General features: G+C 40.2%; 1 protein-coding gene across 7 annotated transcripts in view; it reads right to left on the bottom strand.

The window, feature by feature from the left end:
* Nucleotides 1–644: 644 nt before the first annotated feature.
* Nucleotides 645–16,421, bottom strand: part of B3GALT1 (beta-1,3-galactosyltransferase 1) — a 588,569-nt gene continuing 572,792 nt past the window's right edge. For all 7 annotated transcript variants that reach the window (XM_082465172.1, XM_082465170.1, XM_082465171.1 and 4 more), the window contains one exon: nucleotides 645–5,595. In XM_082465172.1, coding sequence (XP_082321298.1) covers nucleotides 4,386–5,366 — 981 coding nt within the window. In that variant the 5' untranslated portion in view covers nucleotides 5,367–5,595 and the 3' untranslated portion in view covers nucleotides 645–4,385. The remainder of the gene's footprint in view (nucleotides 5,596–16,421) is intronic.

Raw genomic sequence — 16,421 nt, 5'->3', positions numbered from 1 at the left:
ATGGACTTCACCTTTTGAACTCCGAGGTACAGGGTTAGTAGATCCAAAGTTTAATATCCATTAAAAAGTGAAGACCTATTTAGCTAGATCAGATTGATAATAAAAGGAACTTTTGTCTCTTAAAGAGCTATTAGTCTCTTGCTTGCGAATTGAGGCATCAGCAATCAGCATCTACTTGTCAGCTGTAAAGGATGCCTGAATAGCACTTTTCCAGTCCCATCAAACTTTTAAAAGAGTATGCAGTGTTCCAAAGGATACATGTGGGTGAAACATAAGAATGACACTTTTGCCTTAGATTTGACATATCCTAGTTCACCATACATTATCAGTATAATGCTTTCTGGATTGGAATTTCTTGGCATGTTCAATCCATAAAATTTAACACAGAGACTTTCATGAGGCCGCCAAAGGGCAAGGGAGATAATAGTTTCCTAAATCCTGGAGTAGCCCATAGTCTACTAAACCAAGTCATCTCTGAGTTGACTGTTAAGTTGCCCTGGGCTCTTGCAGATGAGCTCCAAATGGTTTGAACTGTCACCTATACTGAGGTTATGGAGAAGGTTAATAATACGACAGGGCATCAGCTAATTTCAGTAATCACATCTCACCAAAGAGATCCTTTCAGAAAAGAGCCAAGTGGAAAATATGTTCTCCTTCTGTTTATTTGTCCCAGTGGTTTTAAAAAATCAGCTTTAGGGAACCATAATCTTCCTCATGACAGATGGGCTTATACATTAGCATCGTGCTTTCAATCAACAGTTTACATTTCATGAGGAAGGAGAAGAAACTGAATGTAAAGACATTTTCAGCATCTATTTGTCATCTTTCAGTTGTATAACATTGATACAAAAAATAGTATTCTGATTAGCAGCTTGATTGGCAACCCATGTAACCCTAAGTAGTACTACAAACCTGGAGAGTGCACTTTTACAGACAATTACGGTTGGTGAAATAGTATGTACAATTTTGACAAATAAATACATAAATACAATCATTCATATATAACGATATACCTAAATGTCAATTATCATCAACAAGCGTTTCTAGTAAATTACTTCTTTCATTCACAAGTTACTCCGTTGCTTATAAAAACTATCTTCACCTTTACAGAAGAAATGACATAATCAATCCCCCCCCTAAACCCACATATTAGGAAAGGTAGAAAATGAATCCCAGATGCTTTATGTAAATATTCCATTGTCTTTTGATAGAAGAGATTTGATTGAAAAAACTCCTTCTTTAGCTTCTCTGTAAAGAGTTTCTTTTCCCCATATCATATCACGCAAAGGGGTTTTGTTCTTCTGAATTTATTCCAAATTGAAAATGATCTTCATTTTTTTATTCTGGTTATTTAAAAATACAATAATATATATTGAAACTGGCACTTGCTCCAATACAAGAAGACACAAAGCCACGCAAAGTAGTCACCAAAGATAAAAAGCTTTTTCCCCCCCCCCCAAATAAAACTTTAAATGAAAATTTAAGAGTATAGACACGAAGTATTGATACCTTTTGTTATCCAATGCATAATGAACAAAACAGGTGAAGGGATAGAAGGTTTCTGTAAAAATTGTCTGAATGACTCCTGGTAAAATGCTATCTGAAACACTATTTTATGTCAAAGAAATGATAATAAATTAAAAAATGGCTTAACAAATCATCATTTGGCCAGTGTCATAAAATTAACAAAAGTAGAAAATTAGAGCGTTTTCCTCATCACTTGACTTAAACATTTTTGGAACAGTCAAAAAACGAAGGGCAAACATGCTTTAGGCTATTGAAACACCGGACAAGTGGCCTTGCCTCACCAAGCTCCATGCAGAAGAAAATGTACATAACAAGCCGATTCTAGCAATACATACAGCTGGGGAGAAGAAAAAAAAAAAAGGTCTTTAAAAATATATACATATGGTCTTTGATGAATATTTACATGTTTGTCACATGGGTACTATCCAGCATAAAAAAGTTAGGAAATAGTTCTGTAAGACACGATTCTCTGATTTTTGCCCCTTTTAAAGATGAGGGCTCTATTCATAATTTACTCACACGCAGACATATAAAACGACTCGCAGATGTACACATATGATGTTTACACTGTGCAATTCCTTGACACCGAAAGTGGCTCGACTGAGCATAAGGTAAACGCAAGATGTTGGTGTGACACTGAGCCTGGATTCGACTATACGATTGACAGGCAAACCAAGTTCAAAGTCATGAGACTTTTCCAGCGATTGGAACGCACAGCAGTTGAGAGTTGGGGGTTGGAGGGTGGTTCGCCTTATGATGATCCAGCTTTCTCCAGGATGCCTAATGCTATTTTCTACTCTAACTCAGCAGTCCTGCTGACTTGCGATGACGATGTATTAAGGGAAGGAAAGGCCTATCTCCTATTGGGTTCTCTTGGGCTGGAGATAAGAGATCCCGTGTTTTCAAGAAATAAGCCATGACTTCCATTTGTACATTTCACCTACTTGTTTGCTATCAACTCCTAGGGGGGCTTGCAAAGGTCAGGTTAAAAAAAAAAAAAGGTACACTCTTTCAGTTGTGGAGCTTTCTTTGAGCGAAAACTAACAGAAGTTTTCTAATGAATGGTAGAAATGTGCAATGTGTGGGTTTGCTGAGTGTCTATTCTTCTTCTGCCAGAGGTGGACTAGCTCTACCAGGCCTCAAAGTTCTTTACTGAGAATTCAGATCAAATGTTTCCTGAGATCTAAGTTGATGTGATACATTTTGCAAAGCGCATGCTTCAATGACTGTAATATACCCCCAGCCAGAGGCTCCTCCCCAAAGAAAGGCAGCTGCCTTCCCTTTCAGCAGCCTGGGATATCAAGGCAATTCACTGAAGTAATAACTTATTCATTGAAACCAGAAGAAATGACAGAGAAATTGAAACTTCCCCAAACACCTAATATATTGAAGGAAAAGTCAAAATCTTAGAAGAATCAGGTGCACTCATAGTTCATATCTGATCTGTATTTTGGCAGATATTATGTTAAGATGATGTTACGACTAGTGATGACCATCACTGTGATTATGTAATTATTTTAGCATTTAGCATAATGCATGATACATTGCATTATGTAGCACCTTTTAAACTAAGGATCCCAAAATACTTAGCAAATGTGATTTTCTCTCACAGCACCTGTGAGGTAGGTGTTTTGTCCAGCCGTTTTATAAATGAGCATATTGAAGCACAGCAAAGTGAGGATGCCTGCTTAAGTGACCCACACGATGGCAGCAATAGAACCTGAACCCAAGCTTCCCCAGCCTTCCTTCCCATAAACCTCAATCACAGAGCTTGCAGAACACCCCCAAACAGCGTTGCTGTTAGAGGTACTTGGATGTTTCAGATGTTAGAGAGATTACATCTATCAACAGCAGGGCTAAATCCTTCAGTAACATGGCTCCCTGTTCAAATAGTTTCTCAAGTGCTTTGCAAACGTATGGAAGGGGCATCTGACACTAGTGCCAAGCTTTTGTTAATTGTAATGCACACATAAATTTATATTTTTCTCCATGTGATATATTGTCCTTCTGGCCTCCTACCAACTTATTTCTATACATGTACCTGCCTGAGCCAGAAAGTGTGAAATGTATTTAGTGACATTGTATGGAGGGAAGCAGGTGAGATTACATTTGGCAAAATCTCCTTGGAGGCACCAGGTAATGTTTGTTCTGAAAGAGCAGGAAAAAAATAATTCTCCTGTTTATTTTGTTAAGTAGCATTTTATATACATTCTACCCGCTGACCAGGTTTAATCCTTGGACGAGCAAGCAGAGTTGTCTTCCAAATATACAGAATATTTAATTCTCAAGTTTAAATTTCCATTTATTTAACTGCAGCCTCCCTGCCAGTACTAAGTTCATTTCTTGGTGGAACTGCAAATACTGTACACATTACATGGCAATATATGTAAAAATTCAATGTAACGGCACACACAATATTAATAATCACATCCAGTGTGTCTCCCTGACTGTGCATTATTTCTGAATTGTTTTTGAAAAAGTGTTATTTACTTATTTACTTTTGCAGAGAGGATATGAAGACATTACCGTGAGTTCTAGTTTCCCAGAACCAGATTTTTATCTCAGATGCACAGTACGTAAATCCTAGCAGTTGTTAGGAAGTTGCTTTTTGAGATAAATGCAATACTTCAGGACCTGAGAATGAAATCTGGCCCTTTTAACTCATGTATTATTTCTATGAGCAGAGCTTAACACGTGTAAATTGGCAATCCAAGAAAGGAACTAGGAGTGGGAAGAAAACCACTTTTTACAAAACCCCTTCACCAGTTCGTTTCCTCTGGTGACACCTGTAAAACACCTACACCCTAGGCCTCATTTCTTAAAAAAAGAAAAGAAACGTATTTACACTGGTAAAAATCCTAACATCTGAGATGTTTCTTGCTTGACATGTCATTCCAGATTCTGTGCATTTCTTCTGGAGAGATCTGATGCACGGTGATAACCCGGCGATACCTACACAAACTGTAGGCCATCTTCCAGTGATTGAAGCCACTGTTCTGGAAAGGATGGATGCCCAGCTTTCGAAGACACAGTCCCACATATACATCTTCCAGGTGAAGCAGCCTGGTGTGGAGTGAGGTCTTGTAAATGAGTTCAGCCACATCAGCTGAAAAGATATAGCCAGTCCCCGAGCAGAAGGGTGGGTAGTTACTGTCAGGGTACAAATCCCTGGGCATATACCACTTACTGCGGACGTCTCGGATTGGCCCTCCATTGATGACATAGCCAGTAAAATACCTTCTTCTTGGCTTGGTGGAGGGTTTTAGTAGTTTATAAATAAGGTTGTCCATGTTGACAAAAATGTCGCTGTCTGTTTTCATGACATACTTGGCTTTGGAACAAAAAGTGGCCACCCACCTCATCCCCATTAAGGTTTTGAGGGTAAGGTTATGGTAGGAATCAATGAAGTCCTCCACGATAATGTCGTGAAAGATCTGGCTCTCTTGCTCCACCATCTGGTTGAGAACGGGATCAGCGTTCTTGCCCAGGAGGAAGAGAGTGGCTATCTTGATCCCTTTAAAGTTGTTCTCATCCCCCCAGGTCTCTCGGATCGCCTGCCGGGCATCGAATTCTTTATGGGTGGTGCTGATGAGGATAACGAGGAAAGGAATGTTTTTCTCACATTTGTTGGGCTCATTTATAAGAAATTCAAAAGAATGGGGGTTTATAGGTCGAGTTCTTATGTTGCCAAAGGTTAAGTTTTTCCTGGCCACTGTTAGATGGCTGAATGGCTTGGAGCCAGTGTAGGAAGAAGTAGGGCGAGTTACACTCAAGTACCAGAGAGCGCTGGCCCAGCACACGACTGTCAAAACGTATAAACAGGAGACCTTTGAAGCCATTGTCTTGAGAACACGTCTATTCCCAATATTGAAGAGTATGCCTTCTTGGCATTAGTTTCTTTTCATTTGGCAAAGGTAGCATATTACTAGTAAATCTTAAAGTTCGACAGAGAAGCGTGAGTGCGGGACTGTCCATGGGTCTCAGTGGCCGTCTGGCATCTCTGTATTCACTCTACTTTTCTCCAAATCTGATGCAAGAATCCATGCCTCATAAATCTTCCTCTTAACTCTGCAAAATCAAAGTACAGTTGTCATTCAGATTTATTTAGTCATTTCACATCCTCAAATAAACATAATAAGGGTATAAGGATTACCCATGCTGATTAAAATAAACACAGGCATTCATTTCCATCAGTATTGACAACTCCCTGACACAAGCATTCTACCTTTCTTCCCTTGATAGAAGTTGTTTATGGATATTCATAGCTCCACGGTATTAGCAAATACATTATAAACTATAGATGAACATGAAGGAAACTGAATATTCGTAATTTTAAAAAAGATTCTCCCTCTTCACAAGAGTCCTTCTTTGCAGTTAAATATCAATACTTTCTGATGCTAAAGTCTTCTTTCAACCAGGAAAATCTCACACATGGCCTCATAGCTTCCATTTTTCTCAAGTCTAAGTTTTTGTTTGCTTGATTTTGATGAAGTAATCAGTTCTCAACATCTCCTTGTTTTCTCTAGCCCCGTTCTTGAAAATGTGTCGATCACCACTGGAAAATCTCTGCTGAAATTGTCTTCCTTGGCTTTGACTTAGAAGTAATTCCCAACTTTTCTCACTGTTTCCTTATTTTGGCTCTCACAAATGTTAGTTCCTCATTCTCAGTTTTCTATGACGCTTCGTATGGAGAATATCCTTACCCCTCATGCATGGAGACCATGGCCCTAGTGTCCTTCAGAGAGTCGGCAGCATTCATTTTGGAGCTGATCGAAATGGTATCGCTTTTTGTGGTTTTCAGCAATTCACCCTTATGTTCCTTTGGTGAAATTATACTGTCCTCTTTTAATTCTTTTTACTTAGTTACACTTGCCTATAAACACGGCAGGAGTATAATAAGGGAGACCATTGAGGTTGGGGGCCACAAATTCAATGGAGATGTGACAGAGCACTTTAATTGGTGTTCAAATTAAAAAGTTGTCCTTCAGAACCCTAATCCTTTTTAGAACTTCAGCTGCTATCGTGTCAGTCAAAAATATATGCCAGGTTACAACAACCATTCATGTAAAAAATTATCTCTTCCTTCTTAGTTAGATCAAAATGTGCAAAATGTGTCTTGGAAGACAGAGATAGCAGATAATGGATATCAGTTTCACCAAAGTCTGCTTCAAAGAAGGCAGAATGCACTTAAATGAATAGACTGTGGCAGAAAGAATTTAACTGGGATGACAGATTGAAAATCATGCTTCCAAGCACAATAGTCATAATGAAATGAAAAGACATGATGGGCAACAGCAGAGGTAATACACATCTTCTTGTCTAAGCCAAGCACTGACTGTGAATATATGATCTGTGTGAGACCAGCAATAACTCAGTGCAGTTATGGTTCTAACTAAATGAATATTAGAATGGCTTCAAGCAGCGTGACTCTAGGCATAGTCAGGCCTTCATCCGACCCATATTAAGTACTCTCTAAATATAGGCTCCAGTATCCTTGGCCTTCTGGAGGGAATTTCTGCTCTAAGGTGCCCTGAAGCTGATAAAAAGGATGTGATGTGCAGCAAGCTTTGAAACTTTAAGCAGTGAAGCCAAAGGAAGTGTGAGAAATCAGCAACAGAGAGTTTAGAAAAGGGTTTCTCACCTTGGGATATACAGACATCGACTCCATTTGAATGCCAAAGGGACGTGAGTGAGTCTCAAGATGGTACTAGAAACCAAACTTTCTCCACCATTGTCCTAGCCTTGGATCTGATTCTTACGAGCCTACCTTTATCATCATATAGCCCTTGTCACCTTTCATACTTTCCTACTAAACTGTGAGCCACCTACCACTGAACTGTGAAGGGGCTCCCCAAAAGCACCACCTGGAAGAGGCTTCTACCAAGTTCTCTTCTGGAGCCACTAATCAGGCTATTAATGGGGGGTTAATGGCGTGCTGCAACGTATTGGAAAAACAGAAATAGAACCCATACGCCTCCTCAAGGAACTCACAGTCTAGGAGGAAAGACGTCATGTGAATGATTAAAACAGTGGGATACACATTTTCACCATAAGGCTAACGGAGTACCTAGGAGAGGTGGGCTGGTGGGCAGGGCATGGGAGAACTGGGGATGGTCCTGCAGGCTGTGCAGCGTGCTGCTCCAAAGGGACCATTCTCCTAAACTGCAACGTGAATCCCACGCTCCAACCGCCCCCAGAGTCTAACAATGAGGTTGCCTTGGGGACATTGCCATGGAAAGTTCATAAAAGTTATCTAAGCTGAATCTTCAAGGACATCTATGAATTATCGGGATGAGGGTCGGGCATTCCAGGCAGAGGGACCAGCTATACGCAAAGGCATAAAATGAGAGAGCCTAGTGTGTGCCAGGGCTGAAGAGTAAAGGAAGAAGACAGGGCGATGGGGTGGTGCCTGTGGAGACAGGCAGGGGGCAGATGGTGAGCGGTGCTCAGAAACTATTCTTAGCCAAGTAGCTGGTTACCCATCTTTGCAATCTAAAGGGTGTAAGGGAGGATTTTACCTTCCCCAAATCCTGTCCACTGATTTTCAATAGCAGTTCATTTTTCCGTATTAAGGATATCTATCACCCATAGCTCTATGCCCCAGAAGAATAAGCAAAAATTTGTTTTATCTGATAACTTTCTGTATGGTTTTCCAGGAGAAGGGACTCCATAAACACAGGCACCTGGGCAATTTAAAAAGAGCTAAAAGAGGGAGAAATATAAGAGGAATAGGTGAGAGCGCGAATAAAGTATATGCATTTACAAACCCTTTTCACAGAAGAATGAGCATTCTTCCCTAGGCAGCTAACAAACATGATACTTCTTACCATTGTTACTGTAGGTCTCATTTAAAAATGTGTATATTGCCCCAGGCACTGTGCTATGCGCTGTATTCAATGCCATGGATTTTACAGAGCTTCGTTCCTCACAGTTTTACAAGGGAGATATTTTCTCCATTTTACAGATGAGAGAATGGAAACTTAGAGATAATAAGTAGCTTGTTCAAGATCACACAGCAGGTGAGTGACCAGGTAAGTAGTCATCCCAAGTTTCCTAAGGCCTGTTAGGACAACAGGCAAAATCTTGCATGGGAAAGCCCAGGGTGGAATGGATTATCTCAGGCTGCTATTCTCCCAGGATCCATAGGTTTATTTTCTTAGATGTGTGTCCATTGCTTGAATTTTTTCCTAGTTTTTGGTTTGCTACCCACCGCACTACACCAATTCTGTAGGGATCCTTGGTCATCAAAAAATGATGATTTGCAAAGAGCACATTAAAGCCTGAAGATGCTGGGGGTGGGGGAGAGCTGCAGAAATGGAAATGGTTCAGAAACACTGCAGTTCCCTTTCTCTGAAGTCCTGCAAAACACACACACACACACACACACACACACACTCACACACTGAAAGAATCACTCTTTCTATTGACTTATTTTTCAGACGAGAACAAAAGTAGGCACAGCGTTACATCTTGGTCACCAATAGAAGAGAGGATTTGAAATGGAAACAGGAACCAGCCGAATCTGAAGAGCGGCCAAGGATAATGTGGACCCACAGCAAGAGGTGCTCAAAAATGTCCTTTTTGCTCACAACCAAACAGATTTCTCAGGTGGCCAAACAAGCACAAAAATATACCTCTGGACCAGAAATATTAATATAAGTAAAGACAGGAGAGAGTAGCTTGGTGCATTTAATGCTAATGAGTAATTTCATATATGCTGGATTAAGTAGTTGGTAATGGGCCAGATGTCCTTGTTTTACTCCTTGAGTAACTTGCTGTGTGGCTTTCTGTGCCTCAGTAGCCTTGGGTATAAAATAAGGGCAAAAGTAACATCTACTTTACTTCCAAATACGTTAAAGGTATCAATTGTTTGAGTTTCCGGGGAAAGAGTGTAATACAGACAGATGGTATTAGGATACAAAGAGCAGGTTCTAATGGGGCGAGGGGATTCTGTCAGTCCATCAGTTCATGATTTGGGATCCAGGCACATACACTGATCAATCCTTCTAGATACATAGGATTGCTGTCAGTTTTTTGGGTTAGTGACTACACTGTACAGATTTTCTTGCTAGAGAACTCTATCTTCTTCCTGGAAAACTCAAAGACAAAGGGGCACCGAAAATCTAAGAAAATTCATCAGCTGAAAAGTTCTGGGGAAGGAGCTGAGCGTCATACAGCAGAATCCTCCAGAGGGTTCTTTTAGTTTTACAACATTGAAAAAAAAACCCTGTTTAACAGACAGGTTAATGTATCAGTAAAGTAGAAAGCGAAACACAAAACATTTGTTATTCCTTTTAGCAGCCCTACCGCAACTGCAGCCGCTGATGACACACTAACTTGTCATCCATTAAATACAGATCCCTCCACAAAGAAACATCCAACTAGAATATTTAAAAGATTCCACTCCACCCCCTCCACCCAGGGGGCCTTACTGTATTGCAGATTACCTCATTCACAGAACCCCTTCGGTAACCATCCACCTTCACCTTTCAGAAAGTTAATGGGGCAGAATTTTCAATTTGAGAAGCACATGTTTCTCCTAGAAATCGCATCCTGGAGAGTCTGTTATTTTGAGTAATTTATTTTTTTAAAAAGCCCCTGAATCTGCTAAAAGTTCTGTTGTATAGCCAGAGGTCAGTCCCAAGAGCAAGTGGGTAGTGTCCCTTGGGTGACCTGTGCATAGTTTGGGTGCCAAGTTCATGTCCTTCTCCATCATAGTTCAAGCAGGCCCAAGTCAACTCTGATTTCCTAAGCCTCGGTTACCACTCAGTTGGCTTGACAATTATTTCAGCTGCTCTACACCCGCGGGCAAGGCTGCAGGGGTCCCAGCAAATGGCCTGCTTCCACTCTCTGGTGTCTCAAGGAATATAATAGCTTCTTCATTGGTTCATCAGAGATGCACTGAACACCTGTTGATGCCAGGCACTGTTCTACAAGCTGGTAAGATGGATGGGGAGCTTACTTTCTAGGAGAGGGAGGCAGAAATTAAACACATGATAAATGAATGCAAAAATACGTTCACGTAGAGATAAGTGCTGGGATGTAAATAAAGTGAAGCAATGGAATGGAGACTGAACAAAGGTGGAACGGGGAGGGGCTACTTTAGGTAAATTGGTCTCTCTGAGGGGGTGACACTGGAGCTGAGAATAGAAGGTCTTGCTAGTTCTGGTTCAGTCCTTGAGTCTTTCACTAAGTTTATGTTTCTTAGCTTGGATCTTTGGAATTAATGCTTCCTTAAGAGCATCTTTCTGGTTCTTGACCTCTGCCCCTCCCTCGTTTTTTGGATTTTCTTGGCTTCCTGTTTCTCAGCTGTGGCCATTCCGCCCACTCCTGCAAATGCCCTCAGCTTCTAGATATGTAGGTTATCTACTGTCTTAGTTTGCTACGGCTGCCATGACAAAGTAGCACAGAGTGGAAGCTTAAATGACGTAAATGCATTGCTTCACAGTCCTAAAGGCTGGAAGTCTGAACAGATGTTGGCAGGGTTGGCTCCTTCTGAGGACTGTGAGGGAGAAATCTGTCCCATGCCTCTCCCCTAGCTTCTGAGGGTTTGCTGGCCATCTCTGGTGCTACCGGCTTGTAGATGCATCACCCAGATCTCCGCCTTCATCTTCACTTGGCGTTCTCCCTGTATGTGTCTCTGTGTCCAAATTTCCCCTTTTTATAAGGACGCCAGTCATATTAGATTAGGGCTCACTCCAATGACCTCATTTAAAAACGTTGCTTCCAAATAAGGTCACATTCTGAGGTACTGGGGCTGGGACTTCAGTGTGTCTTTTCGGAGAGACATAATTCCACCTGTATCAACTACTTTCCTGGGTAGCAACAAAATGAAATACTTTGCTCCACAAGACTCCACTCCACACATTTTATTTTCTTGATTTAAACAGGTAAATTCTTGGGTTTTGGTAAATTAACTTTGAAAGGATGAACAATTTGTAACTAGCATTCAAAGGAGGATGAAACACAAGTGTGAAATGGGACACAAAGTTTGGTTTGCTTTTACATTAAAAAAAAGCTAGTTCAGATTATTTTTTAAGACCAGGTGAAGAATATGGGACAGTTTATTTATTTTATTTAAGCAGTCCTTTGTTCCTGCCACTTCTCTTTCCTTTGGGCCCCCCCCCCCCAAAAACACTGATTAGTTGAGAAAGCTATGTCAGGGATGTGGCCAATTTTCCAAAAGGTTGGGGCCAACAGTTCTTGAAATACTGACTTGGTTTCTAGAGAATAAGGACAATTCTCCTGGTCAGCTCAAATTACCAGCATTTCTATTATTCTATTTCTATTAGAGCCAATTTTGAATATCCAGAGACCACATGGCACTAAAGAAATGGTCTTAACATTAAAATCCACATAGTAACTTTAAAACCATGGTGTAGAAAGATAAACCAGTTGAGAAAAAATAAGCCCATTTTTAACCAGTTTAAAGAGAGGAATGAAAAGAAGACAGAAATTCAGAAAGAGAGAGAGAGAGAGAAAGGACTAAATACTAGTGCTTATGAAATGCTCTTGAAATGAATGAGAAGCTGGCTGTACAATACATCGTGGTAGTGAGTAGGATAAAAGAGATTCGTTCTGAAAAATGTTTTGGTCTCAGATGGCTTTCCTCAGAGCTGGTCAATCAGTGAAATCAAAGAATCTTCATTCTGTGGGGAAATCCAGGAACTCAGGCCGCAGCAGAACTAATTGATAAACAAGCCCCAAAGGCCCGAGAGTCTACTCAGCTGCACTGATTTAGCGAATGGTTATCTTGATGCCATACTAGCTCCCTTCCTCTCGCTCTTGTAATTATGTTCTAAATAAGCACAGGAGAGGAAGAAATAAAGCACTGGTCCTTGAAGGCAGAATTTCATAAACCATTATATTATACAGCTTGCTAACTTATTATCTCTTCAAATCACAGAGGGCTGGCTTTTCTTTGAAGTAAGCCTCCGTGGCTGTGGAACGCACCATACCCATGAAGTCGAAATCCCTGAATGCTCGTAGAAGTTAAGTGTTCTGACTCCTTTGCCTCAGAAAGACAAAGAGCTAATTTGTTCTTTTAAAAAAATTTAATTATGAAGTCTTTCAAAGAGACCCCGTAATTGAACTTACCCAACAGATCATTTGCAACGAGGAAGTGGCAGAAAGCAAAAGGTAATATTCGTCATGACTTAGCAGTTGAAGTCATTTCCTTCTCAAATCTGGAAGAAATTATTTGAACCTTTCTTTCTTCAGTTCAGTATACCTTGAAAATTTATTGAAAAGGCCTTTATAAATCCCTGCATTCAGAAGAATGGGGCCAACTTGAAAGAGGAGTGGTTGGGATGAGGATGTCTTTGTATGGGCTTAGGGCCCCTGCTATTCTGAAAGCTACATTCTATTTCACTGCAGAAAAAGAGCACTTCGAATTAGAAGGGAAAATTATAGCTTTCTTCAAATCAATGTGTTGCCCTAGTTCTAGAATTCAGGGAATTTTTAAACATTGCTACAGTCCTCTCAGGAAAAAATGAAAATGAGGATATCTCATTATTTTAAACAAATGCTTGGCTTCCTTTGCAGCGATGGATATTGTGTCTTGACTGCCTTATATGAGACACGTTTTTAAAGATGGGCAGAGCAATCACTTATTTAATCAAAGGAGCTTGGGAACCTGGTAATGTGGTCGGGCCTTGGATAGGGCTTCTCTACTGGGAAAGGAAATGCCAGGATATTTCACTACAGATCTGGAAGAGCATGGGAGGAAAGACATCCTGCTAATATAAACAGCAGCTGGGAGAATTGAAAAATGATGAGCCACGTGATACCAAAAAGGGTTTTCACTTGGCCCATTATTTTGGGGGGAAACTGATAAAAATGGCTATTTTTAGAAACCAGAAAGATGTTAGTGTATTACTGTCTGAAATTTACAAAGTCTAAGGAGAGAGATTTCTTAGACAGCTCACCACAGAGAGGTAATATTATTTTAGGTCAAATTTCAAAGAACGATGTAAGTACCATTTAGCAACTGATGACATATGGATGAGAATTTGCCATTTTTATTTTCTTTTTTCCCCCTTTTCTAATTTGAACGCCCCTTTATACAATATCACTTAATTGGAATACATAATAGCCACAAATAATTTCATGTAGATGCTGTCAATGGAAATTATTCTGTAGGCAGTCAATCTTATGGCACTGGGAGAACTGGATTCAACTTCCTGATTTTAGTCATTGGTTCTGAACTCAGTGCATCTCTCTGCCTTGTTTCCTCATCTATCAAATGAGAATGGTAACAGCTGGACATACTTTGCAGGGTGAGTGTAAGGATCAAATTTCAAAAATTATTTGAAAGTAATTTGTAAGCTGAACACTGCGACATGAATTAGAAGTATTATCATTGTTAATATAAACATGAGAAAGACAAATCCTGAGAGGATCACCTACAAAATGTTTCCTGAGCAACGATCAGTCAATGCATCTTGAGTATGTAGTACAAAAGCAGTTTTCTTACTTGGCTGTTGCTCCAAAAAGCTTAGTATTTCCAGTTGAATGTTTTCATAAGAAATTTCAAGGTCATTTTATATTGTCTATATTAAAAAGGTCTTGCACTTTGGCCAAAAAAAAGGGGGGGGGGTTTATGCAAGTTAGAGGAAACATCATTATGAGTATTATTATTAGCACTAACATGATATAGAATTAAGTCTTCTCAAATCGGACTTAAGAATATGAAAAATCTACCAGATTTAAATAGCCCTTTGAGTAGCATTTACATAGCCATAATTAACATTCTATGTACACCAAGACAGCCTGAAATGGCTATGCCATGATTCTTTTGCAGATGCTTAAGACAAAGCCAATACAAGATTCATGACTTTTTTTCTTCGTAGGATTGTCAAGGTTTTTAGTAGAATCTATCAGAAATGTACTATTACAAAGTATCTCATCATTTCAACACTTTAAGAGACTCACCAGTTTTCACCATTAGAATTGGCTTTATGAATTGTTCTAGAAATGCACCCAAAGGAATGCCTGGGTGACAATGATGGTTTTGTTTGGTAGAGTAGCATTTTAACCATGCCCTTTTGTTTCTGAAATCTCTGGTTTTGTACATAATTTTCTTAAATTAGTACCTACTGGCCCATCAGATGGAAATGCTGCTGTTTTGTTTCATTCTCATTCTCAGTCAACTGCACTGGTTCTTCCCCAGTCTTGCTCCCCACAAGTTGTTGACCAAACACTTGCTCAGTTTCATCCTCATCAGACACTACTTTGTGCCTGGGATTTCTATTTCTACACATTCCCTTCTGTTTACAACTTCTTTTTTGCTAAAGATTCTTATTTCTCCAATGGTTAGACATGCAGCCTGCCAATTTTCATTCTACTGCCACCTTGAACTCCTCACCACAATCAACCTTACATAGCTCTCGAATCTGTTTGAGGCTACACTGGACTCCTCTAGCTTGGATTCCACGGGCAGGGATTACAATATCAATGTCTCCCATGGGCTTTGGGTTCGATTCTCACTTGTGTGTCATTTCTCCATTTACTCTCCCCACTTCATTAATTCCCCCACTGTTGCCTGTCATCTTTCTTCTTACTCCTGTGTCTTTAAATATTGTGGGGTAAGGTCTCATTATCAAAGAGACTGAGACAGTTTGTCTCCCGGACAAAGCACAGGATTGACAGTAGACAGGAAAAGATTCTAGTTGTAGCTCGGCCATGAAATCTCTACGGAAACGTACCGCCATCCCCACGCCCCACCCCCGCCAAATCTCTCTTCGTTTAAAAATTGCATTAATCCTCACTGATCAGAAATTCTGCCACTGGTCCATGTACTCTCAGCCCACTCAGTGAAGGTCTCTTCTAGATTTGGTGTTTTCAGCCTCTCCATTCCCACTGGCTCCTCTTTTGTCTTTAGAAGTGCTTATCTGCCCTTGCTTAGAAAAATGACAGGAGTAACAACAAGACCTTCTCCTGACCCTGGCCTCACATTCAATTAGCATGGTATTTTTCTCCTTCATTTCATAACCAGAGCCTCTAAATGAGTGCTCTTTCCTGCTTTTCTTCATTTCTTCACCTACTTAACTCTTGCAATTTATCAGCGTGCTACGTGATGCCCTCTCTGCTCTCAGCTGCTTTTGATACACTTGGTCCCTCTCTTCTTTCAACTCTTACCTAGGATTCCTTCCTACTCATGTCTCTCTGCTCATCTTTTTCATGGTCCTCTGTGTTTTCTTCCCTTCATCCCTCCTCTGCCTGCTCTATACACTCTCCAAACCAGTACTCAGCCCTCGTTCCAGTCTCATCAGCACGGGGAGCTCATTCTTTTGCGAAAAGGCTTCCGCTGTCAACTTTCCAACAGCGTTCACTGGAAAGATGGAAGAGAGACCAAGAAACTTTACATCTCTTCCCATTTTCAGCACCCTGTTCTCTCTCTTAGACAGGGTATAAATGTCAACTTGTACCAAAGCAGGGAGACATTTGCCTTCCTTCTGCTTTTTGCTTTCTTTTCCCCTTGTAGACAATATATTTCAGAACACGTGTCCGAGTCCAATTTCTTAAACAGGGAAGTCTGCATCGCAGACAAACTCAACAGGCATATAGGACAGGTTTTACTAACGACAACAAAAAGTAAAAAATGATTCTGTGCTTTCTGTTCACCTACATATACGAGAGGTTTTACTTTTCATTATATTTGAGATGTCAGGCTGTTTCTGAAACTGTGAAAATGTTGTAAAGTCCTATTCAAAGCGTGTTTTTACTTGGCCCATTAGAAGTGACTTTCCATGAAATTCTGAGGCTATTTTTTGTTTAAGGACTGCATTTTAATAGTCATTTTTTCAGTAAGTCACAGACAGATAGTACAGGTGACTTTTCTAAGAGATTTCAAGCTATTTGCTTTCTTTTTCCCTGATTATATAATTTGAAAA

This window comes from Balaenoptera physalus, assembly GCF_965194825.1.
Source record: "Balaenoptera physalus genome assembly, chromosome: 6".
In the NCBI taxonomy this organism is placed as follows: Eukaryota; Metazoa; Chordata; class Mammalia; order Artiodactyla; family Balaenopteridae; genus Balaenoptera; species Balaenoptera physalus.
This window is presented reverse-complemented; position numbering and strand designations above follow the sequence as displayed.